General features: G+C 44.6%; 1 protein-coding gene across 6 annotated transcripts in view; it reads right to left on the bottom strand.

Annotated features, from left to right (window-relative positions):
- The window catches only part of sdk2b (sidekick cell adhesion molecule 2b), a 200,540-nt gene that overhangs the window by 6,919 nt on the left and 166,099 nt on the right, over positions 1-27,522 (bottom strand). Inside the window, exons 21-44 of one of the 6 annotated variants that reach the window (XM_066704459.1) lie at positions 26,892-27,083; positions 24,650-24,771; positions 24,440-24,549; positions 24,079-24,229; positions 23,531-23,768; positions 22,183-22,298; positions 21,433-21,622; positions 20,987-21,085; positions 20,705-20,899; positions 20,297-20,498; positions 20,026-20,129; positions 18,289-18,359; positions 17,871-18,006; positions 16,732-16,788; positions 16,017-16,118; positions 15,610-15,725; positions 15,013-15,199; positions 13,662-13,799; positions 12,376-12,588; positions 11,810-11,935; positions 11,258-11,422; positions 10,938-11,078; positions 9,101-9,275; positions 2,810-2,939 (exon numbers count right to left, since the gene is read on the bottom strand). In XM_066704459.1, the coding sequence (XP_066560556.1) occupies positions 2,810-2,939; positions 9,101-9,275; positions 10,938-11,078; positions 11,258-11,422; positions 11,810-11,935; positions 12,376-12,588; positions 13,662-13,799; positions 15,013-15,199; positions 15,610-15,725; positions 16,017-16,118; positions 16,732-16,788; positions 17,871-18,006; positions 18,289-18,359; positions 20,026-20,129; positions 20,297-20,498; positions 20,705-20,899; positions 20,987-21,085; positions 21,433-21,622; positions 22,183-22,298; positions 23,531-23,768; positions 24,079-24,229; positions 24,440-24,549; positions 24,650-24,771; positions 26,892-27,083 (3,476 nt within the window). The remainder of the gene's footprint in view (positions 1-2,809; positions 2,940-9,100; positions 9,276-10,937; positions 11,079-11,257; positions 11,423-11,809; positions 11,936-12,375; positions 12,589-13,661; positions 13,800-15,012; positions 15,200-15,609; positions 15,726-16,016; positions 16,119-16,731; positions 16,789-17,870; positions 18,007-18,288; positions 18,360-20,025; positions 20,130-20,296; positions 20,499-20,704; positions 20,900-20,986; positions 21,086-21,432; positions 21,623-22,182; positions 22,299-23,530; positions 23,769-24,078; positions 24,230-24,439; positions 24,550-24,649; positions 24,772-26,891; positions 27,084-27,522) is intronic. The other 5 variants (XM_066704460.1, XM_066704461.1, XM_066704464.1 and 2 more) reach the window with 5 other exon arrangements.

The following is a 27,522-nucleotide window of genomic DNA, read 5'->3' as shown; positions in this document are numbered from 1 at the left end:
TCTGTAGACCAGTGCCTATGGTTTTTGCACCACTGAACTCTCAAATGTGCTTGTCTAACCAGGCTTGTCCTTTAATTTGTCACCCATCTGTATGTGCTAGATTTAAATGTGTACTTAGAGTTCATTGCCTACACCTGGAATCAAATCCATTAATATCAGAAGGGGAGTAACTGAACAGTAATATTATCTACTGTCCTTTGTTATATATATATATATATATATATATATATATTTTATTATTTTAACCTTACATTTTTAACTATATAATAACTGGATTCATTATGTAAATGTTTAAGTTATTACTGATTGTTTAAAGCACACATGACTGGTTCACATGCCTCCGCGAATAGTATAAAATGTTAAAATAATGTGATGTATTGTAACAATTGTAAGTCAACCTGGATAAAGGCGTCGGCAAAGAAATATCATAATACAGGAGTTTAATATCTATTACATAGGCTGACCTCTGGTTTTGGGGATCGTACAAGGTGGAGCCTATTACCACCAGTTCCAGTCACAACAATATTGTGTTAGCTCTTAAAACCAGCTCTCACCCAATTGCATCCGTGATCCACAGATAAACCCCAGGAGAGACAGTGGCAGCGTTTGAGCAAAGCAGACGGATTTACTCCTGCACTTATTATGAAATCCAGCACTATCCTGCCTCCTTCCTTCTGTATATCTGCCAGCCATACAACATGCCTCCGCCGTGAGCTCATCAGCCCTTAAACACAAGCTACAGCACTCTCAAAACGCCTGCTTCACATAATGATTGGATGCAAAAACAAATCTTGGCAAAAAACACAACCAAGAAGAAGCCTGGCTACTGTAGTAACAACAGGTGTGGCTGTTTACCTGGAAATGGATCAGGGTGGCCAGGTTTCCATGCCAACGGGATTTCAATTCTCGAAATCCCTTCTTGGGAGAACAATGCCTGACTTATACCTTCTGTCTGAAAATACGGTAATGGGATACACTCCTGGAGGGTTGATAGCCCCAAGTTATCTGCTCAATAAAACTTCAAAGGAAATTCCTAGTCCTCTTGTTAATCCGCCATTTAGTGATGACATGACAGTCAGCCAAGGAAAGTGTCAGGAGATGACGTGGAGGAGAGGAATCGGGAACAAGGCTGAGTTTGTTTAATCAGGGGAAGGCAATTTTCCAGGCGTGGCAGTCCATGACTTTAACGCTTAAAGCTCACATTTCGGTGGCTGAATGGACAAAATTTATCTTGTTTTAACCTGCTATCTATCTGACCAGAGGTGGAAGACTCACAAAAATGCATCATAGACAACCACTTATATTCCTGACCATGCTTAATTGCCCCAGTTGCTTCATTAAATGTAAGACATGCGCTGTAATAAAAAGCCTGACTTATATGTACCACCAGGAACCAAAGACTAGGCATGGCAGTGAGATTTAAACACACTGAACAATTCTGAAAAGGCAAAAGGATGGTTAGTGCTATTACAAGGATGAAAGAAAAGGCAGTTGAAAAAACACACCATTATTTAGAACAGTTGTCTGTTCTTTAGCCTTGGTGCAATTAAAGCCAGCCTACATAGAATCTGCTTTTACAAAACAGCTAAATAAATATATAAAACATAGTCATGCCAAGCCAGTGTCCAAACATCTCTCAAGTTGCAGCAGTTCTTGGGAAAGAGGGGGAGCCAAAAACTGTAAATACAGAAGAGAAAGGGGGAGAGGGAAAGACAAAGAGTGAAAAGAGACAGGGAGAGAAAGAGATTGCGAAAAGGCCCTTTCCCCAGGCGTGCTATCACAGCATTACAGCGGGTGCCAGAAAACCCCCCAGCTCTCCCGGCAGATTGGGTTCAGCTGGGAAGTCCTGAAGAGAATTAATAAAGGAAGCCGTTGCCTGAGACGAGGAGAAAGTCATGGAAGGAATCCAGATCCACGGGCCCACAGACACTCCAGGCATTGTGAGCCCAGCTTAAGGGGCTCTCTGTCTCACCCCAACCCCCTGCCCTTCCTTCCCTAAACCACCCTCTCCACGGGACTATTCCCAAACATACTGCCATGTGAGGTTGAAAATATGGCTGCAGGAGTCCCTGGACCACAGTCAAAATGCTGGAGGCTTGGGATGAGCGTCTGTTTTCTCGCTGCAGCCCGGACTATATACAAGTTCGATAAGAGACCATGAAACTTCCATGAATATCCAGGCAACGTATTTGAGGCCGATCAAATGCTACAGCTTTCTGAAAGGCTTCTTGACGGCCTGCCTAGTTATTTTATAGCTCACAGTGCTTCATTCTGTGTGCCACACGTCTGTTTTTTCATTCTTTTTTTTAAAACCACACGAACTGTTTGCATTCACGACCCTTTGTTGTATCTGATATAAAATTAACAGTCTAGTTATCGTAATTCCGTCATCATTTTACCCTCCCCCATCACTGTCTAACTTGTCTGTCAGACCTTGCTGCCAAATACGTCTGACAGGGAAATGGAGCAAGCTGGAACATAGTCAAGAAAGATCTGTTCATGAGAGGTGATTATTGGCAGAGTGTGCTTGTATGACACATAGCAGTGAAATGCTCCCTTCTTTGCGATCTCTACAGACGCTTTATAACTTCCTAAGCCAGAGTTTGTTTTAGTTCTCTTTTCAAAATGATTTCCCATTCATAGATCAAACAAAGGAATAATCTGCGCCCTTCCAAAGTAACGAGATTCCCATGCTGATACACTTTCTCAACAGGCAGGTTGGAAAGAAAGGCAGAGGTGGAGGTGTGTGATGTGTGAAAGACTCGCTGTGACAGATCGGGAGGGTCAACCCCAGGGCAGAGGCCCGTACCTGGGAGTCCGAGATCTCCGAGGGCTTCTCCGTTAGGCTGCTGCTCTCGGCTGGGATGAGGTCATTGTATTTGGTGCTGACATCCTCGTCGGAGTAATGGAGACTGCCAGGGCTCGGCCGAGGCGGAGACCTGGGGGGAGAGACCACACGGTACTGAGCATTCGCCTTCACCCGCCACACCGGGGCAATCAGCTGGTCTTTAAAGGGGCAGTTTAAGGGCATCTGCATTACTTAACTTCTGATTTACCATCATAAGTGTGGTTATCAATTGTGCTATAAGGCTGGAATGTAAATCACAATGGGAATGATCTAGGCTTGTCAGGAGGTGCACAGTAAAACATGATGAAGTCGATAATTAAACATTTATACGTTGCAGTAATTGCTTCTTAATCGATTCTGAGATGTCTTCAGACAAGGTTATTCTGCTGGTGCTGGGGTTACACAACTCACTGTGAAAGTACCTTGAATCTCAAGAAATCTATTGGGCTGTTGTTGTTTTCTTTTTACATAAAATAAAAACCTCCACCAGTAGAGAATATGTACCATATCAGACCAGTACAGAAAAATTTCAGCAAAACCAATCAATTAGGACCTCATCTGAAGTTGCATGGAGGCACTGATAAATAGTTTGCATCTCACAATTGGGCCTTTATATACAGAAGCAAAATGCCTTCAGCTTGTGACCTCTGATCCCATTTGATATACTCAGCGTCTTGTTTTGCTGGAGGGGGCTGATATCTACTTCATAAACATCATGGGACACACATAAGATTCTCTCCCGAATGGAATTATTCTTGCTGATTAATATGAATGTCTGATGGCTTGTTGCTCTGGCCCTCGTGACTCCTTGTAAACTACACAACACAGACTCGGAGTAGAGTTAGAGGACAATCACAGCACACTTCTAGGATACGGACATAACGAAGCCCCTTTTAATTCTAATGAAAGAAGGAAACTTATGGTTCCTCAATCCTCCTAAAACAATGAAACATCTGTTTTCACGAATTGTTTCCGTGTTTTATTACAACAATTTATGCACCATTTGTCAGCCAGAAAAGTAAAACGAGGTGATGCTATTGGATCTGGAGAAACTAGCTTTGGCTGGAATGCTAAGCAGTTGTGCTCAAGTTATTTGCATCAGTTGGCGAGTATTAACACTTCATTTAATGTGATTGTGAAGACTTTAAAGTGAGGCTAGAACAAGTCAGACCATGAGCGATGGGATGAAACCTGCTTAAAGGCTCCACGTGGAAAATGGTTAAACTCTTTTAATATCTGTTCTTATGTTTTCGTCACAGAACAGCTTCCCATCAGAGGTGTCACCTTGAGGTGGGAGATCTACCCGCTCCACAGGAAGAGACTGTGAGCTCTCGCAGTGTCTATCGGAGGGGGCAGTGGTCGTTACTGTGGCTTGTCTACCCAGTACATGCAAATACTCAAATGCCAGCATAGTCAAAGTCTGTGAAAATTAATTTTAAAGCCTGGAGATCAAAACTCAAGATGCTATATAGTATTTAGTTAAAAAAAAAAAAAAAAAAGGACAGGAAGGTGGTAAACTGAATAGAATGGTCTGGAAGACTCTGGCGGCTGGGGGGATTAGGGGTTGAGGGGCGGAGTTTATGATAAACTACTTCTTTTGAAAAATTCACAGCCAGCTCAGGTGTGTGCAGGGGAGAGCTCATGCTCCAGATCCCTGTTTTGATAATTCAGTACTTCCCCTTCTCAAACTTTTCCTCTACCACTTTCAACTTGAGAAGGGAAAACATCCAGCTCTAATATGATATACAATCTGCACCTTTATTTAACACTGAAAACAAAACCACAACAACAACAACAAAGACATCTAAATGCCATAAAAAAGTTCAGAGGCTTCCATCAGAAAATCACATGCAAGCTTTACTAGTCATTATAGGGAGTAGAGCCTAATTCCTGTCGGGTAGGTAAATACAACGATTGGGGCAGTTTGAGCTGTTGTTAATGAACTCCTCCCAAAGTGGAAGTGGAATCAGGATACTATAGTCCAGGGGTAGTCAATAGGCAGACTGCGGGCCAAATCCGGGCAGCCAGATTCTTTTGACTGGACCACAAAAATAATATTAATTTGCTTATTATCATGATTTTGTTTTATTTGTTATATGTATGTAATGTTACGGAGGATTGTTGCACTCAGTGCTTGTTATTGTGTCAAACCTAGTAGAGGCCCTTCCTGGTTATTAGCCAATAGGATGTGACGTATTAATATGGCATATCCTATATAGAGCTCATGTTGCCGTTACTTAGTTGATTGATTGCTCGCAGATTCCCGGATCAGGCGCCACTGTACACATTCTACATTGGGGCAAGAGCGTCAGTTTGTACTTGCCCAAAAAAAAAAAAAATGTATTCGGTTTGTTTTCCTGATTTCTATAAATAAACAGTTAATCTGCGGATCGTTTGTCATTTGGACATATTTCAACCTCGCTTCCAAAATATAAAAGTGCATATATACGCCCGTTGGGTACATGGTGCAATAGCTTGTATTCACCTAGAAACTCCTACATCAGCAGCGGAAACAGCCGATTTCCAATGCAGATGCATATTTCTAGTAGGCACACAAATCTCGATTTGTGCATCCTCACCAGTGTCTATTATAGAGCTCCACCGAAATAGATCTCTGTGATTGACAAGCACCAGAAACCGCGCCTAGTTTGCTGCATAATGTCGGTTGATATGTGATTTTTTTGCTGGTGATATGTGGTTGTGAAGCAAAGATATGTTTGTGTCCAAATCTGACTGATTTCATGGAGATTCTGAGCTATGTTTTTCGAGTTCGAAATGACAGAATCGTGCATTTCAGGTCTCCAGTTGCCAAAATCTTCTGGGGGAGAATTTTGTGCAGTGCACAGTGGGACAAAGGGGAGTGGTAAAGACTTGAATCTAATAAGACACTAAATGCTTGAAAAGTTTCTATTATGTTTATCTATATGCCTACAATAATCTTTAACACATAAAAATTAAAAGTGGTCTGAAACCATTTGAATACAAATATTTACATTTATATAAATGTTTAATTTTTGAACTTTGTCAAATGAATGTACTAAATATAAGCAATGGGGTATATTACTAATTCACAGAATTGTGTGTGTTTGGAAAGGGTCATTTGAAGGTGTGATTCCCCCTACCCCCCAACCCCTCTGATGTCTGGACCTTGACTATACCTTGACCAAGAAATTCCTGATATGAATCATCAAAATTAAGAACCTCAGAAGTACTGAAATGGCACCTTGACCACTGGAGACTTCAAAAAGAAGATACATCTTTGAATTCCTCAGCTCAGAACCAAAGGTGGAGGGTGTCTGGCGTCCTCTCAAAGGGCAAACCCCCTTTGATCTGACATCAAGGTCGTGCTTTGCTGTTCTCGGAGAGGAAGGATTTCAGGAGAAGAGAGCCGCCTGACAGCTCCCTGGACACCCGGAAAACCAAACACTCAATCTGTGGAGAGTGTTGTTCTATGCAGACTGAACTGAAAAAGCATCCAACAAAAAGAAACCGATTTTGCCTTAAAGAGGGGCAGCAGACAATACACAAATACTGAGTGAAGACAAACCTGAAGAAAGCAATGCCTGACATGAACAGCATGGTTTCACAAGCATTAGTTATAACTTGCACTAATTAAAACTTCCTCGTTCTAGCTGAGCAAATGCCGTAGGAATGTTTGTTATTTCTGTATTATTAGGATTGTTTTCAGGACACTTACTGGACAATGCAATTAAAGAAAGATGAATTTGAAAGGTTTGTATCTGTTGGTGTGTACATGCAGTTAATTGGTGGATTGGGTCCAGCATCACAATTATGAAAAATAACGCTATCTTGATTCATGACCTTGTTTTTACTGCATAAATATTCTGCACAGGACAAAGTGCCCCAATCAAGAAAAGTGCATCAATACCGGGGCTCCTATCTCAGGCCGAGTGCATTTCTGAATCAGTGCAGCAGATGGCCCTCTGTATTGTCTGGTGTTACTGTCGGGGGTGGGGGCTCTGAACAGTGGACAGCTGGTTGTTGTCCGAGTGATTTATAGGCATTCGCAGTCACCTCCCCGCTCTGCAGTTGGGGGCAAATGCAACCCCCAGCCATTCTCTGACATATAATACTGCCACTCAGAAATATGAGTGGCAAACAGACCTATCTGATTCTTGCTTCATAGATTATTGTACACTAAAACCATCCCATCGTATGGAACCTGATCCATGAAACATCAAAGGCAGTGTCTGTGTGTTGAAGAACATTTTAAAATGGATAGTTTCACGGTTATATTCTCCTGTTTTTATTATTATATTGAGAAAGCGTTATTGTCAAGTGCTTTGAGATCCCTGGATGGACAGCACTATTTAAATCTGAGCTATTATTGTTATTACAACTATTAAAACGGATTGTGGGGCTACACGGGGTTTGATTAACGGACAGGAAGTTGCTAAATAAGTAATCTAAACCAGTTGTTGAATATCAATAACTCTGAGGCTGTGTGTGTTAGTGTGTGTCACTAGAAAATTAATTACAGTGACAAATCCTTACACTGTGGGAAAACAGGGTCAGAGATTCTTCCCAGAAAGGCTTTTGTGCTGGAAAGAACTCTCCAAAGAAGATCACAGATTAGTCATAGCTTGGTTGACGTAATGAAGATAAATATTTCAAAAATGCATTACACAATATAAGACCAAGTTTGTGTATCAGATTTCTGCAGCTCTTCTCCAAATCTATACAAGGCACAAGGGGCATAACTGAAAATAATAGCCGGTTTCTGAGCTTATTAAATATACAGTTAGGTCCATAGATATTTGGACAGTGACACAACTGTCATCATTTTGGCTCTGTACACCACCACAATGGATTTGAAAGGAAACAAATTGGGTGAACGGTGTAGGAATTACTCACTAGTGCGTTCTTTCTTTTTAAGAAGGTACCAAATAGTTGACCTAATATTTTTGCTATCTCTCTGATTGGTTTGCTTTGATTTCTAAGACAAACCTGATGGCACAATGCCCCAAGAACAAGCAGGAACTAAAGACAGCTGCAGTGCAGGCCTGGCAGAGCATCACTAGGGAAGAAACCCAGCATCTGGTGATGTCTATGGGTTCCAGACTTCAGGCAGTCATTGACTGCAAGGATGTGCAACCAAGTATTGAAACTCACAATTTAATTCGTGATTATGTTAGTTCAAGCCTCTAAAATTGGGGGGACCACATATAAAAATGGGTGTAATTCCTAAACCGTTCACCCAATTTGCATGTAACTAGCCTTAAATGAAAGTCTACACTTAAAGCACATCTTGTTTCCTTTCAAATCCATTGTGGTGGTGTACAGAGACAAATAATTACAATTGTGCCACTGTCCAAATATTTATGGACCTAACTGGATGTTTCTGTGTATGGAGATGCTCTATATTAAATGTATAATCCATTAACAGAATATTCTAAACTGTTTTTGAAATAACTAATCAAACAAACATGCTTTCTTTCATGTTTTTCATGACCATTTTGAAGACTGCGTTCACGACAGCATTTAGAAACAACACTTGAAAATGTCCAAATGGAAACACTACTCCCGCCGGGGTGTGGGGAGTAGGGACAGCAGGCCTCTCAAGACCGAAGCGCCATGTTTGGAGTCTAGGCGTCTACCATTCAAATCACAGGCTAATTACACAATCAATTAGTTTGATGGAGCCGAGGGGGTAAAGTCCAAAGAGCTGCAGCCTTTCATTGTGAACAAAGAGGAAAGAATGACAACTCATTACAGTGAACTCCCACATCCGTATTATTTATATGACATACAGGCAACCTGTCACTATCATCCGATTCATTACTCTCTCTTTCCATTGCTGCTGTTCAAGACCAACAATGAATTTAGGATCCTATTGACTTACTTAATCACTGGTTAAACAAAATAGATGTGCTACATAATCACCCCCATTTAATTTGAAGTAAAGGAGGGGTATTTGTTATAGCAAAGAAGGATATTTATTGTTGGTAGTATGAATCATACAACTGTGATGCCGATTCAGGATGCTGTTGTTATGCTCAAAACTTGATGGTTGACCAATCTTATCTGACAATGTAAACTGAATTAAGGTGATTGGCGGTGAACACAAGATCTGGGACATTGTGGCACAACATCTAGATATTTTTACTGCAAACATAGAAGTTAATCCACACGCTCCTAGCCTGTGTGGGATGCAGTGGTGGGGGGGGACAAGTAGGCCAGAAGGGTTGCCAGTTTTTGGCCGCTGTAGAGTGGGATCGAGGTGTTCAGTACCTGGTGTAGACTCCGTTCTTGCGGCAGAAGGAGTTTTTGACCGAGAGCCGGCGGTTGTTCAGTTCCAGCGCCGGGAATCGGCCCTCGTCCAGACTCACCATCTCCCCGTGGCTCAGCGCGTTGCAGTTGGAGTTATTCCCTGAGCGGAGATACGAAGACACTATGTGAACACACTCTGTAAACACAAGAAGGGGTTTATTAAAATACTTTACTGAACGCTTGGTCAAGATCTAGCAGTAGTATCATTCATAGTACAAGGGTTTAGGATCTCTATTTATGAAACTATGACAGACTTTATTAATGGACCAGGCGGACTCTTAAATGCCTTTGGATCCAATTTTTGTGTTGCTGTGGGTAGGACATTAATAACTTTCCATGTTTACAAACAATTAATTTGCCAGATAGAACAAGAAACATCTGAGTAATGTTGCTAAACACTGTCTTTAATAGTTAACATTTGCTATGTTCAATTATAAACCCTGTGTGGTATAGAGGCATGGGATGAGAAAAGCATAATAAAGTATTAAAAAAGCGGATGCTATTTAGAGCTCGAAGGTCTACTGGTTTTCAGTAACATTTTGATCAAAGCCCATATTCTTGGCTCAAGCAAATAAGCTTCTACAACACAGCTTGGGGATGGAAACGGTTTGACACTGTGATTTAAGTGAATATTTTTGGGAGTCAGCATAGCTAGTGACCCAGACTCCCTCCCTCATTCCAAAGAGGAGCCCCTTGGCCTCTCGGGCTGGACCCGGGGACAGTCCGCGGTTAAGCAATCAGTGACGAGGGCTTCACCGACCCGCCTGCCGCTGTAGCCAGAGTGACTGAGAACGCTCCTTTGTGTCCGGGACAAGCACCATTCTTGTGTTTTCCATCTCAGCTAGAAACATGTTTACAGATGAGATCTCGGCCTCGATTGGAAAAGCACATTAGAAACTGCTGACTGCTGTCGAACGCAGCGTCTCCCTGACGTCAGGCCAAGGCTCAGCTTGCCTGCTACTCTGTGTCTCTGTCCCTGGTAGGCACTGACTTTGTCTGGTCTCACACCAACACCACAACCTGAGAGTATATCTATCGAGATCGGGGAGACACAATGGCTTTGTCTAAGATTGGATTATTTCCCCTCTGACAGATGATTTCAACAATGCGTTACATTCTAATCCCTCACCCTGGTGCCTGCTGGGAATACCTCTTGTGGTGAGTAATCTCCCACTGTACCCTGCACTGGATTGATACCAGAGATGTGATAATGGCTGACAGTCCTTAAGATGTGGCAGCACAGATGTGTGGTTTTAAACTATATGGCAATAGACAGTGTGTTAAGTGAGCATTGTTGCACATTGTGCCTTCCATAGTCCAAACTGAAAACATGTATTGTTCTTGCTGTGGTTCACACTCTTTGTTAGTTTAAGATTAACACTGTCTGTCCTTAAACGGCTCATAGATTTTCCTGTGCGATCACCAACAGACCAAAGTGGCAAAGACTCGAGGATAAAAAGGATATATATTTCGTAATTAATTACTTTTGTGCACACACTCATGACTGCTCAAACAAGAAGTCCTCTGTTGTTAACATCCAAGCTAAATACTGAGACCAACAGTATTCTGGGATAGTATCTGACACATGCCTTAGGGAAAAAGTGTCCCTTACAGGCACCCACATCCTTAGATCAGGGACTGTGTGAAAATTTAAATAAAGTACTGGGAGGGAGAGGGACTGTAAAAACATACCAGGTAGATGTTTCAGTGTTTGTTATGGGCAGAATGGCTAAATTAAGAAATTTCAGGGAAAAGACAAAAAAAAAAAGTGACCACTGTGTCCTTGTTTTCCACCCACCTGAATCTGACTTCTTGGCGTATTTCTTGCTCTGCCCACGGATGATCAGGATGAAGACCAGCAGTAAGATAAAAATGAGGCCAACCAGAGCGACCACTACCAGAAACCACCACTCCTCGTAGAAGGGCGCCACCTTCTGGGCTGGAGGATGAAAAGACAACACAGTCAAAACGCACAGTAGTAACTTGAGTAAGAGCTTACGAATTACTATGTTTAAGTACCGATCACTATCAACATCATCAATGCAATGGTTTCTTCCAAAGATACGCCTTAAACTCAATCTGACAAAAAGAACAGAAACCAAGAAGAAAATAACATACCAGAGATGGAGGGCGACGGGGCACTGGGTGAACCATAACCATAGTCATTGACCCCAATGACCCGGAAGTCGTAGCTTACACCTTGCTTCAAGATGTCCATATTGAATGTGTATGATGTCACTTCCTTCGGGATGTCCTTGATTAGGATATCCCACAATCCTTCATCTGCTTACAAATCAAGAGGTGTGTGGTTAGGTATGACTTGACAGAAAAGGGTGGAGGAAAACACTACCTGTATCTTGTCACTGTGTTGTTACCATTATGTGTGTGTGTTTGTTGTGTTTTCGGGCTCCTACACTCTGTTGCCGTAATAATGTACCTGATCTCCTTTTCTCTCTTCCAATCCACTGGCAGTGACTCTCTAGCTGTCCCTTTGATGCACCCTGACCAATTCTCCCCTCAAAGAGTTGGCACATAAATCTGGTTCCCTCCTGTTCTAAATACTAGATTGTGCCAAACATATTGCATTGTTCTGAAGATGTGAAAGCAGTCTTTGGCTTATTTGTTCAAATATAAACACTAAGAATTGAAAACCTTTCAGAGGTCGCTCACCGGAGGGCCGGGCTTCAATAACATAGCGCGTTATGGGGGCTCGACCAGGATCCCCGTTGGCCCAGTGGAGTGTGAGAGCCGTGCCGTACCGGGAGATGAATGGCTCTCCTGGGGGACCGGGCGCTCCTGAAGGAGGGGAATGAGACACAGAGAGAGAGAGAGAGGGAGAGGGAGAGACAGGGTGAAGGAGGTGTTGAAAAAATCCTTAAAAGCAATAAGTGGATTTATATGTTCACATGTGCTGTTATAATTATAACCAAAATGGTGTTATTTCAGTCACAGGAAGAAAATAAAAAGCCAAACACACTAACAGCAATGACTGATAAAAAACAGCTTACTGGTAACTGGTCAGATTGCCAACTTCTATCAACACTATCAGTGTAGCTCTCTGTCTGATCTTCAAACAGCCATCTGTGAAGGGGCTGAAAGATGTGGGTCTGTGCTGGTAAGCAGGGTACGCAAATAAGCTCAGCTACCCAGAATGCAACAGAGAGTCTTTCTATTTCTGTACCCTGGGACTGATAGAGAAGATAGACGGACAGACAGAGACAGTCAGAGAGACCGACCTTCTCCGGGCCCAGTGGTGATATTGGCCTCCACCTCTGGACCGTAGGTGAAGGTCTTGGCTCGGATCCTGAAGTTGTACGTCACTCCATCGGCCAGGTCCTTAATCTTCATCCACAGAGGGGAACTCCCCTTCACGTCCACCGTCACAATCTTACTGACGCCTGGGGAGGAGGGGGAGTGAAGACAGGAGTCGGCACAGGCCACTGAGGACTCTAGACAAATATACTGCATTTAGAGTCTGTCCCCTTGGTCGATAAGGCCAGGTCAACATAAACAACATGGCTGCCACAAATGATGCATTGTGAACACTCCTTTTGAATACACATACAAAATAAACATCTGTAGAAGGCCACACATTTTACGGTGTATAATTTTCAATCTTGACTAAAATGTATCTTCTTACCATGAAAGTCTACAGGATGATGATTGTGTAGCCTTGTATATCTAATGTTGGTCCGAAAAGAAAAACGGACATAAAATGCCGTTGAGCTAAGTCTCTGGCCCTCCCCATCACTCTGTTCCACTACACTACAGTTTGCTTACTCGGCATGCCAAAATGCTTGACACACAAACCAAACAACAAAAAACAAATATGGAAATTCAAAACATTAAAAAGATGTACTGTTATACAAATACAATTAAAATAAAACAAAACACATGTTTCCTCCCAGTGGCCACCATGAAGAAACGGCCATCCTTCCTGTCTGTTTGAATGCGTTTCATTAACGCTGAACCTCAGCAATCGTCCGGCAGGAAGAATACGTTCCTCTTACCATGGGAAATGATAATGAAAATATAAACGGTATCAAATCCCGCAGGGTGTAAGAGCATCTTTTCCCTTGAACTGTGTGTGCATGTGGGGGGGTGGGGACAGAAAGGATAAGTAGTCCTTAACAGCTGGTAATAAAACAGGTCAACTGCTGTAAGACAGAAGGTCAATTAGACATATTATCTTACACTTTATGTCCCCTGGGATGTGCTCTAATTGATTGTGAATGGCCAGGCTAGCAGACCTCACAGACTGTGGCAGGGACACCAGTGTCTGAGCTGCAGGAGACTCATCTGGCCACAGCCAGGCCCGTATTAATTACTCTCGGCTGAGGGAAGTGCTTCTGTTTCAAAGTCAATTTCACACCATCTGTGCCTTCTGGCAAAGTTCTCAACAATACCTTAGGTTGACCGTACGAATAGAAACCGAGAGGCCAGTTTACACATACAGGCAACACTTCCATCTGGCCCCTTGAAGGAACAGCTTTAACGACACTACTGGTGAGGTGGTACGTACCATCCACAGGTGTACAGGGCTCATAAATGAGCCGGAATCCTTCGATGATGCCGTTGGGGTAAACTGGGTCTCCCCAGGACACGTTGACGGAGGTGGTGGTCAGCTCGCTGAAGTGGATGAAGCTGGGAGCACTGGGGGCTGGACCACAGGAAGAGAGCACAGGGCAGTCAGCAAGACTTAATCAAGAGCAGGCAAAAACCAAAGCCTCATTCTACGACAGTTACTCGATGAAATGCCAAAAGGCTTTTGAGATGAATAGTTAACCCCCCGCAAAATTGAAATAAACATCACAGACATTCTTACAGAGAGAGTTTGTATAAGATTTTGTTTTGGGTGGATCAAAAAAAAAAATAGCAACCTGATTACTTTCAGATTTGTACTTCCTACACGTGACAGCACTTCAATGATGGATATAAATCTGAACCATTTCCTTATTTATAAGTTTAATATGACAAAGCATGCCAGAGGACTGTCTCAGTGCCAGGAGCTTTATTTCAATGAGATTGTCATTGGGAGGGTAAAAAACCACAAAAAATAAAAGTCTTGCATTACATCCAAGCCAGTGTTCGAGTGGGGAGGCTGAGAGAGACAGGGGGAGAGCTGTATATCAAAGTGAAGAGGGCTGAGATTCCCATCAGGGCTTAATTTTCACAGTTTCCAGGTTCTAAAGTCTCGCTGCACAATGACAGATTGTTCACGAGAGAACGGAAGGGGGAACAAGAATTTAAAAAGAAAATAATTTTTTGTCAGGACGCCGAAGAGGGAGAAAGAGTTGCAGAACACAGGAGCCATTGTGCGGCCGGGCCAAAAATCTGCCGCACACATCTTCCCCTTTTCTCTACAAAGTTGTCATATGCTTCCGTCTCCTGGGCAACCCCCATACGGGCGTGCCAATAAAGCTTTGGGAATATCCGCTTTCCTGTCATCCCCCACTCAGACTGCAACCCATCACCAAATCATAGAGGGGAAAAAAGAAACTGAAAAACACATCGATCCCAAACTGCTGAGTGGTATTGTTTTTATATGATATCCATATTCATAGCTCATCTAACTGGTGCCCTCAATTGAAGTCTACAATATTGGGTAAATTAAAGTGGTGTTTCTGTATTAAACATCCGGACCACATACATGATAGCCTTTCAGCTACAAGTGCCAGTCAACTACACCAGCAAAACAGACTGCCTGCAGGTTCCCAAAGTGTTTAAGTAATTAAACAATCAATATGTTCATGTGAGTGACACTTCATTTGTTTTTCATATCGTAGCATATCGTTTTTCATTTTAACTTTAATATGTTTATCACACCAGCAGTTTTTAAACTCAGTAGGCCCATACTGCTTTGTAAGGCTCACCTGCTTGCTGAGTGCGGCCCCGGGTTGGGGGGCTGCGGGGGCCATCGCCCGCAGCGTTGAAGGCCGCTACGCTGATCATGTAGGTAGTGTAGCCGGTCAGGTTCTTCAGCTTCACCCCCCCCTCAGGCAGGAAAAGCGTCCGGAGCTTCTCGGTCTCGTTCTGGCGCTGGAATTCCCAGAAATAGATCTGGAGGAGGAACAGAGCGTCGCCACAGTGAGAGGGGAGGATGGAGGAGTCCAGCTTCAATCAGGCAACCTGCCCATCACGTCTCCGTTTAACTGACTTCATAAACACACAAGGCTTTGGAAAGCATTGCAGGCATTGTGTTGATTGGCTGTGTTTTAGACTTCTCGATATATGCCAATCCCAAAACTAAAACAGCATGTGTCACGCACACTATATATATTAAATCATCAGAGATCTGACAAAAGTCATAATTGGCTTTGCTTTTTGGCTAGAGTGGAGAAAAAACGACATTACTCTAAATACATAAATCTAATTTTGGAATAGAATGTCATTCTGGAATGAACTGGTTGGTGAAGCTGGTACCACTGCGCGTGGGAACCAAGAGACCCCGACCCGGAGCAGCAGCTCACCTTGTACCCCTGGATGTCACCGTTCTGCGCCTCTAGAGGAGGGGGGTCCCATGTGACATCGAGCTGCGTTGCGGTCGATGACTGTATAGCCACGTTCTGGGGTGGGGCAGTTGGGACTAGGGGGAAAAAAAATCATCGTGTTTTACCCAGAACCCTCTCTGATTATGTAAATCTACTTTAATGTACAAATAGAATAATCATAATTCTGTTAATTAGACCACTTTCTTTATGTACAGACCTGACTATATCGTTCAATATCAATAATCATACATTACTCAAGATCTAATAGATGGTGTGGATCTTTCAGAGGGTCAAAGTCTTGTACGTAAGGCAACAGCAGTAGAAGAAGGGATGCTTTGACGCTTGGTCTGTGAGCCGGCCATGACAAGGCTGCTCCTGACACTTACCCGCTTCCCCAACGAACACTTCCTGTGGCGTGCTGGTGGGCCCCTCCCCCACGGCGTTGTACACACTCAGGCGGATCTCGTAGCGTTTGTGTTTACTCAGGTCTGTGGAGTACAACACACCGGCATCAGCCAGTGCACAGCAAGGCCAAACACACAGATACAGCCCGAGGGGAGCGCAAATCAGAATGACAGCAAAGTGTGTAACAGAGCACGATGTAGGAAGATGTCACATACATTTCACTTCCCTGACAAAATGTACTGTCTTTATTTTGGAGTCTTTAGGCTCTTGTTCTTTCTCTGGAGAAATATATATATATAAAAAAAAGATTTGATGGGACATTTATTGTATTTATTGTGTCTATGTATACCCTGTGATGTTTCCTTTAAGCCAAAAGTAAAATTTATTTAATTAAGATATCAACAAAGTAACTTCTCTTATATTAAAATAATATGTATATATGACAACAATATGTAAGAATTATGCTTTCATTAAACTATTTTAAACCCAAATTAATCTAGAGTACTATTTTCTCAATGAGAGAACATTTCTATAACTACAAACTCTCAATCAAAGTGTAGGCACTTAAAAGAAGCCAGCTGGGAATGTACATCTCAGCCCCGAAGATGACTAGAGTGGAAACATATGCATCGTCAGCTGGTCCCTCTTAGATTTCCTACAACCGAAAGAGCAGAGGACGGACGTGGGAGAACTTACTGTCCAGCTCGTATTGGGTGAGCGAGGACTCAGTCAGGTTCCGCACGCTGTAGGGGGCTGTGTGGGGCGGGGGTGGGGCAATAGGGTGGTAGAGTGGTTGGGGTGAGGTGTGGGGCAGCCATGAGAGAGATAGAAAGAGAGAGAGAGATAGAGAGGGGAAGGGAGAGACAGAGGTTAGTGAGTTAGTGCACACTGCATTCAGCTAGACCAGTGTGTACAAACCATCGCAAAGGTCAGGGCTGGCCCGTGAGAACAGAGGTTAAGAGAGAAACAAACAAACAACAGGAAATTGTTCAAAAACACCCAAAAGAAGCAAACAAGCAACACTGTATAAGGGTACTGACTGACTAGGCTCCAGAGCACGGTGTCAGTCACAGCCAGAGGCTTATAGGGAGTCACTGTAGGGGAGAGTGGATTAGGGTCTCATTCAGTTTCGGAGTTTTAGAGGATTTCAGCTCACACACAGAGGGGTTTAGAGCACAGTTCTCTCAGTGAGTGTGTGTGTGTGTGTGTGTGTCACAGGAGGTATAGAAGAGTAGTCCAGGATTAGGTTTGTGGTAAAAACAGACATGCAGTCGCAGAGTTGACAGTAAATAGATTAAACAACTGAGCAAGCACGGCGGCCCCCCGATGACTGAAAACAAAGACACTGCACACGGGGGGCGGTCCAAAGCGCTGAAGCCTGAAGCCCCCTGGTTTTTAAACTAATAGAAACTCTTGCTCATATATATGCATTCTAAAAACCCATGAAAATTAGCTAGACAGAGAACAGAGATAACAGACAGAATGCTAGAACAAAATACAGTGACAGTGAGTTAAGATCTCTGACATTTCCGATAACCTCCAACGCTGTGCCGATGCAGAGGCCTGAGCTTTATGTGCGTGTTGGCTACTGAAGGGCACTGCCAACAGGTGGTTATTTGTAACAGAGGAAGTGTCCTCGAATATCTCCATCACAAGTTTACAGAAAGAAAATAAAGAGAGGGTCAAGAGAGCTAGTCAGTAGGCATGGCAGCAGCTGTAGCGTGTGGCAAAAATGATGGGCTCCTGGCAGTTTTTGGGTGGGAAGTCTGGATTACTGGGTAGCGTAGGGATCAGGGGGAGGGTTGGAGAGGACGGGGAGGACACGGGTTACTCACAGGTGAGCTCGGCCCAGGTGGCGGTGGGGCTGTTGACGGTGCGCACAGTGAAGCTGCGGAGCCGGTCGTACAGCAGCTCGCGGTAGCGGATGCGGAAGCCCAGCAGGATGCCGTTGATGTGCTCCTCTGAGGGGGGCTGTTGGGGTGGACAGACAAAGACTGGTAAACCGGAGACACTCGCTCCAAACCTCCCTACACTGTCACTCTGATATTTCACCCATAAAACAGGACTGGACCAGAATTATGGTCCCCAACCCAACTACTCAGATGAGAGGCCATCTTTTCATGCGTGTCTCGAGCATGCACAGAAGAACCCACACAGGGCCTTGCATCTCAGATTTCCTATTTTGAACCCCCCCATCTTTTTGACAACCTGCTAATGCCTCTTTCTAAACAGATGAAAACCTGTGGCTCTTACCTGCCAGCGTATCAGCACAGATGTGGTGGTGTGCGGCGTCACAGAGAGGATTATGGGCGCCTCATCTGGGGCTGAACAGGAAGGAAGACAGGTATAATTCAGTCTATGGATATCAGCTGTAAAAGTGTGGTGTCAAACAGTAGCCGACCCACTGTAATTTTTAGCAAGGCCTTCACTGATACACAAGCAATGCTTTCTCCAGTATACACTCACCTAAAGGATTATTAGGAACACCATACTAATACTGTGTTTGACCCCCTTTCGCCTTCAGAACTGCCTTAATTCTACGTGGCATTGATTCAACAAGGTGCTGAAAGCATTCTTTAGAAATGTTGGCCCATATTGATAGGATAGCATCTTGCAGTTGATGGAGATTTGTGGGATGCACATCCAGGGCACGAAGCTCCCGTTCAACCACATCCCAAAGATGCTCTATTGGGTTGAGATCTGGTGACTGTGGGGGCCAGTTTAGTACAGTGAACTCATTGTCATGTTCAAGAAACCAATTTGAAATGATTCGACCTTTGTGACATGGTGCATTATCCTGCTGGAAGTAGCCATCAGAGGATGGGTACATGGTGGTCATAAAGGGATGGACATGGTCAGAAACAATGCTCAGGTAGGCCGTGGCATTTAAACGATGCCCAATTGGCACTAAGGGGCCTAAAGTGTGCCAAGAAAACATCCCCCACACCATTACACCACCACCACCAGCCTGCACAGTGGTAACAAGGCATGATGGATCCATGTTCTCATTCTGTTTACGCCAAATTCTGACTCTACCATCTGAATGTCTCAACAGAAATCGAGACTCATCAGACCAGGCAACATTTTTCCAGTCTTCAACTGTCCAATTTTGGTGAGCTTGTGCAAATTGTAGCCTCTTTTTCCTATTTGTAGTGGAGATGAGTGGTACCTGGTGGGGTCTTCTGCTGTTGTAGCCCATCCGCCTCAAGGTTGTACGTGTTGTGGCTTCACAAATGCTTTGCTGCATACCTCGGTTGTAACGAGTGGTTATTTCAGTCAAAGTTGCTCTTCTATCAGCTTGAATCAGTCGGCCCATTCTCCTCTGACCTCTAGCATCAACAAGGCATTTTCGCCCACAGGACTGCCGCATACTGGATGTTTTTCCCTTTTCACACCATTCTTTGTAAACCCTAGAAATGGTTGTGCGTGAAAATCCCAGTAACTGAGCAGATTGTGAAATACTCAGACCGGCCCGTCTGGCACCAACAACCATGCCACGCTCAAAATTACTTAAATCACCTTTCTTTCCCATTCAGACATTCAGTTTGGAGTTCAGGAGATTGTCTTGACCAGGACCACACCCCTAAATGCATTGAAGCAACTGCCATGTGATTGGTTGGTTAGATAATTGCATTAATGAGAAATTGAACAGGTGTTCCTAATAATCCTTTAGGTGAGTGTAGATATAGGATGAAAACTTACCAGTGCTTACAAAGTGCATGATTATACAAGAAGAACAAAATGTTATTACAGATTTGTTTTAAAGGTATTTAGAGTGAAAACACTCTTAGATAACTTTCTACTGGCCTTAATCTGACTGCAACCACAAATCTAAAAGGATAATCTCTGAGGAATTGTCATCTTTTTCATGTGGAGTCAAAATAGGAGCAGAGATCATATCATGGACACAGGTTAAAACAGCTGTGCTCATGGTTTGGAAATGCAAATGGAGACAACAGGTCAACCCGGGTCAAGGGTCAGGAGTCTTACCGTCCTGCAGGGTGGTGATGGCCTCGCTCTCCTCACTGTACTCGCTGTCTCCGATGTCATTGGTTGCTTTCACTCGGAACTGGTAGGAGGTGAAGGGCTTCAGTCTGCCAGAGACGGAGAGAGAGTTTAAGCCCCCCGCAGGTCTTCAGTCTCGATCTGAATCGTTACCCTTGAACTAAGATCAAAGCCTTATTCCTAATCAGTAAGTAAGCCACCATCTAACCAGCATCTGACTGGGGAGTTTATCTTCAGAATGTGTGGCTGCCCTCACCTGTCCACAATGTACGAGACTGCCTCGTGGCTGACGGAGGCGGAGTGGACAGACCAGTTGCTGTCTGGCAGCTCTTTGGACTGGACAGTGTAGTAACGGACTGGGGAGAGGCCATCACTGCCTGGTTCCCACGACAAGAGCACGCTCCGGGCCAGCACGTCCTCCTGTTGCACGGTGGGCCTGCTGGTGGGCTGAGGCCGGGCTGAGAGAAAGAGAGAGAGAAGGGCAAGGTTACCTCAGCTATTTCCACAAATCAACTGTATATTGCACGTCTTCCTGGAGCTGCTAGGAATTATGGGAGTTATTCGTATAATGGCCTTATAATGTCAATCTTCAGTTAAGTGTCAATCTTCACTTTGTCCATAAATACTCCATATCCAGTAGGGGTATTTCTGAACTGTAGATTACCTCTCTTCTCTGTGGTGACCACGAGGGCCTCCGCCGCTTCCCCCCAGCCTTTCCGCGTCTGTGCTGTGATGCGGAACACATAGACCGACTCCGGTTTCAGCCCAGTCACTGTGTATTGCCGCGCACTGGGGTTCAGCACGTCCACGGTGGCGGTGTTGCTATTGGTGGAGTTCAGACGGTACGTTATCTGGTAGGCTGCAAAATGAAAAAACAATAGTTTTCACCGATGCGGCAGAGAACAAGCAATGAAGGGCTTCTTACTGGGCACGGGTACAAACTCACCCAGGATGATGCCGTTGGGCTGGGCAGGGGATTGCCAGATGAGCCTGACGGAGGTTGTACGGACCTCTGGGAACAGAATACCTACAGGGGGTCCAGGCACTGGGGGCAAGTGAGAGGTTTAAATGGTTCATTTCACACGTGAAAGGGAACGGTTCAGTTTACAGACAATACAATAAGCTCTCCTAATTCACTCGAAGTCATGGAAAATGACACTGTTCTTTACTCAACAAATTACTAATGTACTAACAGCTTAAGAGTTCCACTAAAGATGGTTTACAGTGGGGGCTTATGTGTACAAAAAAATGTTTAGTCTTGGGAATGGGAGATTTGTATGACTAAGTTAATAACTGCAGACCCTGATTGTTGTTGTTGGAAGGGTGATGTCCCTTGCTACCCTGCCTGTCACAGTGAGGCTGCGCTGTTGGGGGGGGCAGTGCCCTGCATACCATCATCCAGGGTCCGCTCCAAGATAGGGGGCGAGCTGGGAACTCCGTCGCCAATCCTGGTGAACGCCAGCACCTGGATCTGGTACAACACATACTTCCCCAGGCCGCTCAGCTGCACACTGTGACTGGCGTTGCCCTCCACTGTCCAAAACTGCAGGGAAGAGTCTGAGTCCTTCTCTTTGTAAACCACCTGGGAGAGGGAGAGAGAGATAGAGAGAGAGAGAGAGAAAGAAAGAGACAGTGAGAGAGAGAGAGAGAGAAAGGCACTGTCACAATCACACAGCCTTTAGTTCTGGGGCAGCTGACGGTGGTTAAATATAAACACAATGTTGTAGTGCTACATTAATTTCTGTCTTGGAAACACAGTTGATAATGGAGGCGGGGCGGGGGGTTATTTTTGTCATGTACACTTCATGACACTAAAGTGTACACGTATGCCAGCTTGAGTTAACAGTGATGAAGCATGTGGCTTCCATGTTAAGGGCGATATGCATGAAATATTTACTACCTTGCTAAGTTTGCACCTGTTTATTTCCTAATAAAAAACACAATTGAAATTGTCAGCAAAGAAATTTAGTCCCTTCAGGCAGTTGTACATTTTTGTACATGTCATCACAATACATGTTTGTCTTTCTTTCATCAAAAACATGTTGTAAATGATTGATGAATATGACTGAATTTGTGTGCGTTCTTTTTAAAATATGGGTGAAGATGGCATAATGACAACATGGAAGTTGCCAGGCGACGTACCTTATAGCCAAGTATGAGTCCATTGCGGTCTGGCTCCGGGACTTCGAACCAGCGCACCAAGATGCTGCTGGAAGTGGTGGCAAAGGCCGAGACATTTGTTGGGCCGCAGGAAGGCACTGTGGGAAAGTGAGAACACGGGGTTAAAAACCTGTGGAGACGACAGGAGATGGCAGTGCTTATAAATCCTCTCGGATAATCAAACTCCCTGGTTCACAAGCATTCCTGCGCATTTTTACAGCCCTCCAGTGCCCTCTCTCCAGCGCTGAGTAAACTTCCAACATAACAAAATCGCCCCCCCAAACAAAACCCCTTCTCCCTCCAGAGCACCGCCAATTACAGCTAGCGCTAAATCTATCTGCCAAGACAGCTTTTTCAATTTTCAGCGAGCAGAACATGCTGTGAGATGGGTTCTACACAAACAGCTTACATAAACTGGCAGGCACAGATGCCCAGCCGCTACAATCCCAGGCATGGCATAGTTTCAGTAACTGACACGGCCTCCCGCTGTTTGGTTCCACGTATGCGGGAGGCATGCAGTTCTGCAAAACTAGAAAAGGCAATGGCTGACATGGCCCATAAGAGACTAAACTGCTGAATTTGAGGAATTTAGACAAATTAACGGAACGCACACACAAAAAACCTTCACATCACCCATGTGTTCCCCATTTCCTGTTACTTTCCCTGTAATCTGGTAACCATGGATAACAGACCAGCCAGACAGGAGACAATGGAACCCGTCCAGGGCAGGTTGGCTTCAGTGTCAGAGCAGGCAAAGAACGACGACAGAGATGTAAAAGAACAAAGCTTCTCTCCCAAACGGGGAGCTGGCAGCGGTACCAGTTTCCTCGTCGTTATTGAACTCATAATCACAAGCAGGCCGTCAGGTTGCACGTCTGCTCCGACTTTGATCAGTGTATATCAAACCAGTGTGCTTGCTGCCTTCAATTTCAATTTGACAAGGCAGTGATTGTGAGTGCAGACAAAGCAGCCCAGAAGCGCACTAGTGGCTGGAGCTCCACGTATGCATTGAACAATAGTCAGGAGATTATCTGAAATCCAAGTTTGGCCAGTGATTTGAATGGAGGTGGAACTGAAATTATTCTGACTAATTTCACAGTGTTGAGAGTGACAAATGATGACTGGTGTTGGTACAGCTTTGATATTTAACAGATTCTGTTTCTTTAACGAACCAACAAAACAAATATTCCAAAACAGCTTCCATAAAAGTATAACGAGCTAATCTGTGTCACTGAAAGCCTTGCATTGTGTAACAGTGACCATGTGCGGTGGCATGTGGCGGTATGTGTGCCCAGTGTGGCAGATGTGGCCGGCCGAGACGTGCACTTACCGGATTCTCGCGTCCTGCCGCGGACTGGCTGGCTCCAAGGCCCGGCGCCGATGCCGTTGAGAGCCTGCACGCGCACCTCGTACTCTGCCCACTCCTCCAGGTCCTCGATGGTGAACTCGCGCTCCAGCCGGTCGGGGATGACGTGAGTGAGAGCGCGGCCCTCAGTGCCCGTACGTGTGTACTGCACCCTGTACCCCACGAACTCTGGGTTCCCATTGTACTCCCACTCCGGCAGGGGCTGAGGATAGAGAGCAGGGTATGAACAACACAGCACACAGGCCAGAGCCAGGGCCGTGTAATAAAGATACGGCAAGTACAACTGTCATCAGCAGAACCGAATGACAAAATCCTGGCAAACAGTCTGGCCATGATGTGGTTGGCGATCCTCTAAGATCCTTCAAAAACAGTCTGAGGAGATTGTTAGGTCTATAAGCTCCTACCAATTATAAACATTTTCTTACAAACTAGACAAAGATGTTTTGTATCTCAGAGAAGCACGTGTGAACACCTGGACAGCCCTGAGGGCATGTCAAGCTCAAGGGACTCACCACCCATCGCAGCCACAGGCTGGTCTCGCTGGCAGTGCGCAGGGTGACGTTGGCGGGGGCCATATCTGGGGGGGCCTGCAGGGTCTGGATCTTCCGGGAGGGCTGGCTAGGGGGGCTTGTGCCAACAATGTTCACCTGACGCATTCGAAACCTGTTTGCAGGGCAGAGAGGCGTATTTGTAGAGTTTGGGTGACAACATTCATGTGGGAATCCACTTTGATGGACACAATGAAACAGAGGCCGCAGAGCTGAACCCTGAGCACTGGGATTTATCTTCAAACTCTTTGGTAAGCTACTGGTAGAAGTCCTGGTGTTCTATGTGCAGCAGCAAATGGGCGTCGGACCTGGGCTGTAGAGTTACCTGTAGAAAGTGTAGGGGTTGAGATTAGGCACCTCTAGCGATCGGGCGTCTGGCTCATTGGGCAGCTGGTGGACCAGTGTCCACTCTTCATTCTCGCCAATAACACCGATCTGTAGAAGGAGGACAGATGTGCTCAGGTAGTGTCTTGAAAGGTCAAGAGGGTGAGGGGTCAGTCACATGTGAAGAATGAAGAAATGGGCAAACGCTTACCTGCGCCTCCACCTGCCACCTGGAGATCGAGGTCTTGCCATCGTAGCCGGGCTTGAACTGCAAGCTGACGGAGCGGGGGCCGATGTTGGAGATGGCCATGTTGGTAGGGGGGCCGGGCAGCTCTGCAGGGTGGGGAGGAGGCAGTCAGTGTGGGTGCTGTGAGCAGCACTGCTGCAGAACATAGAGTGCGTTTGTTCTGAATTGCAAGCTCGTGCAGTTCACCACAGATGATGCAGGGTTACTCAGAAGACAACTTTTAACTGTATGATGTTTCCATTGGGAAAACAAAAACTTAGGATGTGAACTGATGTATATTGTTTGATTTGTTTTCTTTGGAACTGGGATAGATTGTAAGAACCGTACTTCACATTAAATTATAATTATTTACCTTGCATTATATTGAATATTAAAATCAGGAAAAGCTTGATACAGAATATACAAAATATCTCTCCTGCCCTGGCAAGAAAAAAACAAAACAACCTAACAAAAAACAGCTCACAACCGCACTCGGTAAAATTCCTGAAGGCATGGATTTAAAAACGGGATTCCAGTTCATAGTGACCAAGTATCTCCTAGCAACATCCATTCGGCGGCCTCTGACTCTATCTGCATCCTCCATCTCTCACATTCAAATCACATCAGCGCTCAGTGACACGGTGCCAAACCTCAAAGCCAGAGAGACTGCAGCGTGGCAGATGGATACCAGATATCCTATTAAGGCTCCGATTTTGATCAAGCCGAGAATTTGGGCATGCACACGTTGCGATTACAGGACTCCATCTGAAACATACTTCAGCCTATTAATTAGCACAGTCAAAATCGCTTATTTTGGTGTCAAACGTGAAGCTGAAAAGTTCAGCAATACCGAACAAAGACTTTGAATGCCCCAGATATACTTAAGCCATGAGTGGTGAGTCCTGTTTGATTATTGTGCTGTAGTGCTCTCTAGCGACCAGTCCTAGTACTGCAGCTCCATTCCTAATGAAAGTACTTGGTCACTCAACCCACATCATACTCTAAAGACGTTTCTGCTGTAAATGGGAGGGAGGGATCTCTACACAAGGTGACAAGACTCATTATCTATCGAGAACCGGAGACTACTGGGGATCGGCCTCGGATCACGTACACATACATCCTGCTGGGACAGTCTGGTCTATCAGTCTACTCCTAAACTACTTCTGAAACGTTTATGGTAGAAGTGAGCTCGTTACCTGGAACAACTGAAGAGCAAAAGCAAACAGCTAACAATACATTCAGCGTGTGGGGAGAAAAAACAAACAAAGAGGAAACAAAACAGAAAGCACACAAGTGGTAGATGGCATGTTGTTAAAAGAATCACTAATTACAAGCAACCCCGGGCTAGGGAAATTCACAACCTCGGCAATTATCTGTCTGTTCTCTGTTGCTTCTGCTTGCATTGTTATTTGTCATGCTGAAAGACTAAAGCTCCACTTATTTTTGTCTCAAAGCTTCTCCTCTCCTCCGATTTTGTGGAAGAGATTATGGATGTGTTGAAGCTGTGAGCAGTGGTTTAAACTCTGCACACTTTGATTCTTAGCTTTCACTATGGCCAAACTATTCATGCCATAGTAAACTAATGAATAAAATAAGATGGTCTGCCCATTTTCTACCCACAGTGGACAATCTTTCTCTCGATATATTAGCATGGCAAATGCTAAAAGCAACAAGAAGTCTCAATATACACCCCAACATAGTCTGCAAATGTATAAGACTTTTGTACAGTTGACCCTTTCCCTTTCATCAGCTCAACAGAGTGTCATGAATGCAGTAAAATGGGGTGAATGGGGCACTGTGGAAAAATGGAAACAAATGTCTGTGATTCTTCAATTCTGTTCCAAACACATTCGTCCCCCGTGCCTTTCAAAATGTTGCCTCATTAATAACTTAATCTGCACAAGGGGCTTCTCTGCTTCAACAATGTGACAGTGTGGCAAATATAATTAGTTGAGTGACGTGTATTATCTGAGGCTTGGAAATTATGTAGGCCAATTCCATGGCAGATGACACTACATTGTCAGCAGCTCAAACGGATGCTGTCTCCAGTGGTCGCCAGACATGTTACTTTCAACACTTCATCTTTCCTTAAACGTTCCTTTAAAATGACAGACACTAGCAACTTCATCCTCTTCATTTTCTAACAATATTATGTTGCCAGGGAATTACCTACATGCAACACTCCAGCTCCGTGCTGTAATAATAAGTGGAACAAGGCTACACTCACCTGGGGGGACACCGGAGGAGATGGTGGAGGAAGAAAGCTGGCCCTGGCCTTTGGAGGTCATGGCGGCCACCTCTATAGTGTATGTGGTGAGCGCAGTGAGGCCAGTGACGCGGTACTCCAGCGTGACGTTGGGCAGGTAGTGGGTGACACGCGTGTTGGTGCGGTTGTACTCCTCCCAGGAGATGCGGTACCCTGCGTATGAAAGAGACAATCGATGAATCAATCGATGAACTAAGCAAATAATTTAAATTGTAGACCTACTCGAGGTGCTGGAGAATGTCACACTCTGTATGTGGCATGCGGCACCGGAGCACAACAACTAATCAAGTTTAAAGTAAATGAAATCACAGTGACTGCAATCAAACGCTCGAAGACAAGGATGCCATTAATCTCTGTGGGGATACAAACACGGGAGAATGTGTATTTGAGACATGTACATTAAGTCACACACACAGTTCAGGGTTGTGATTCCTAACATAACTGGATTTGGCAGAACTGGGCTCACAGCAATGAAACTCCAGCAGGGGTCTGTGCTCAGAAAAGCAGGGCAGCCTTGACAGTAAAACACTTCAGAGCCGGCATAGGATATGTCAACCTTGTTTGTGTCAATCAAGAGAGAGCTTTAAACTGT

Source organism: Amia ocellicauda, chromosome 5 (genome assembly GCF_036373705.1).
Source record: "Amia ocellicauda isolate fAmiCal2 chromosome 5, fAmiCal2.hap1, whole genome shotgun sequence".
Classification (NCBI taxonomy): Eukaryota; Metazoa; Chordata; class Actinopteri; order Amiiformes; family Amiidae; genus Amia; species Amia ocellicauda.
The sequence above is the reverse complement of the archived record's forward strand: the minus strand, read 5'-3'. Positions and strand labels throughout refer to the sequence as shown.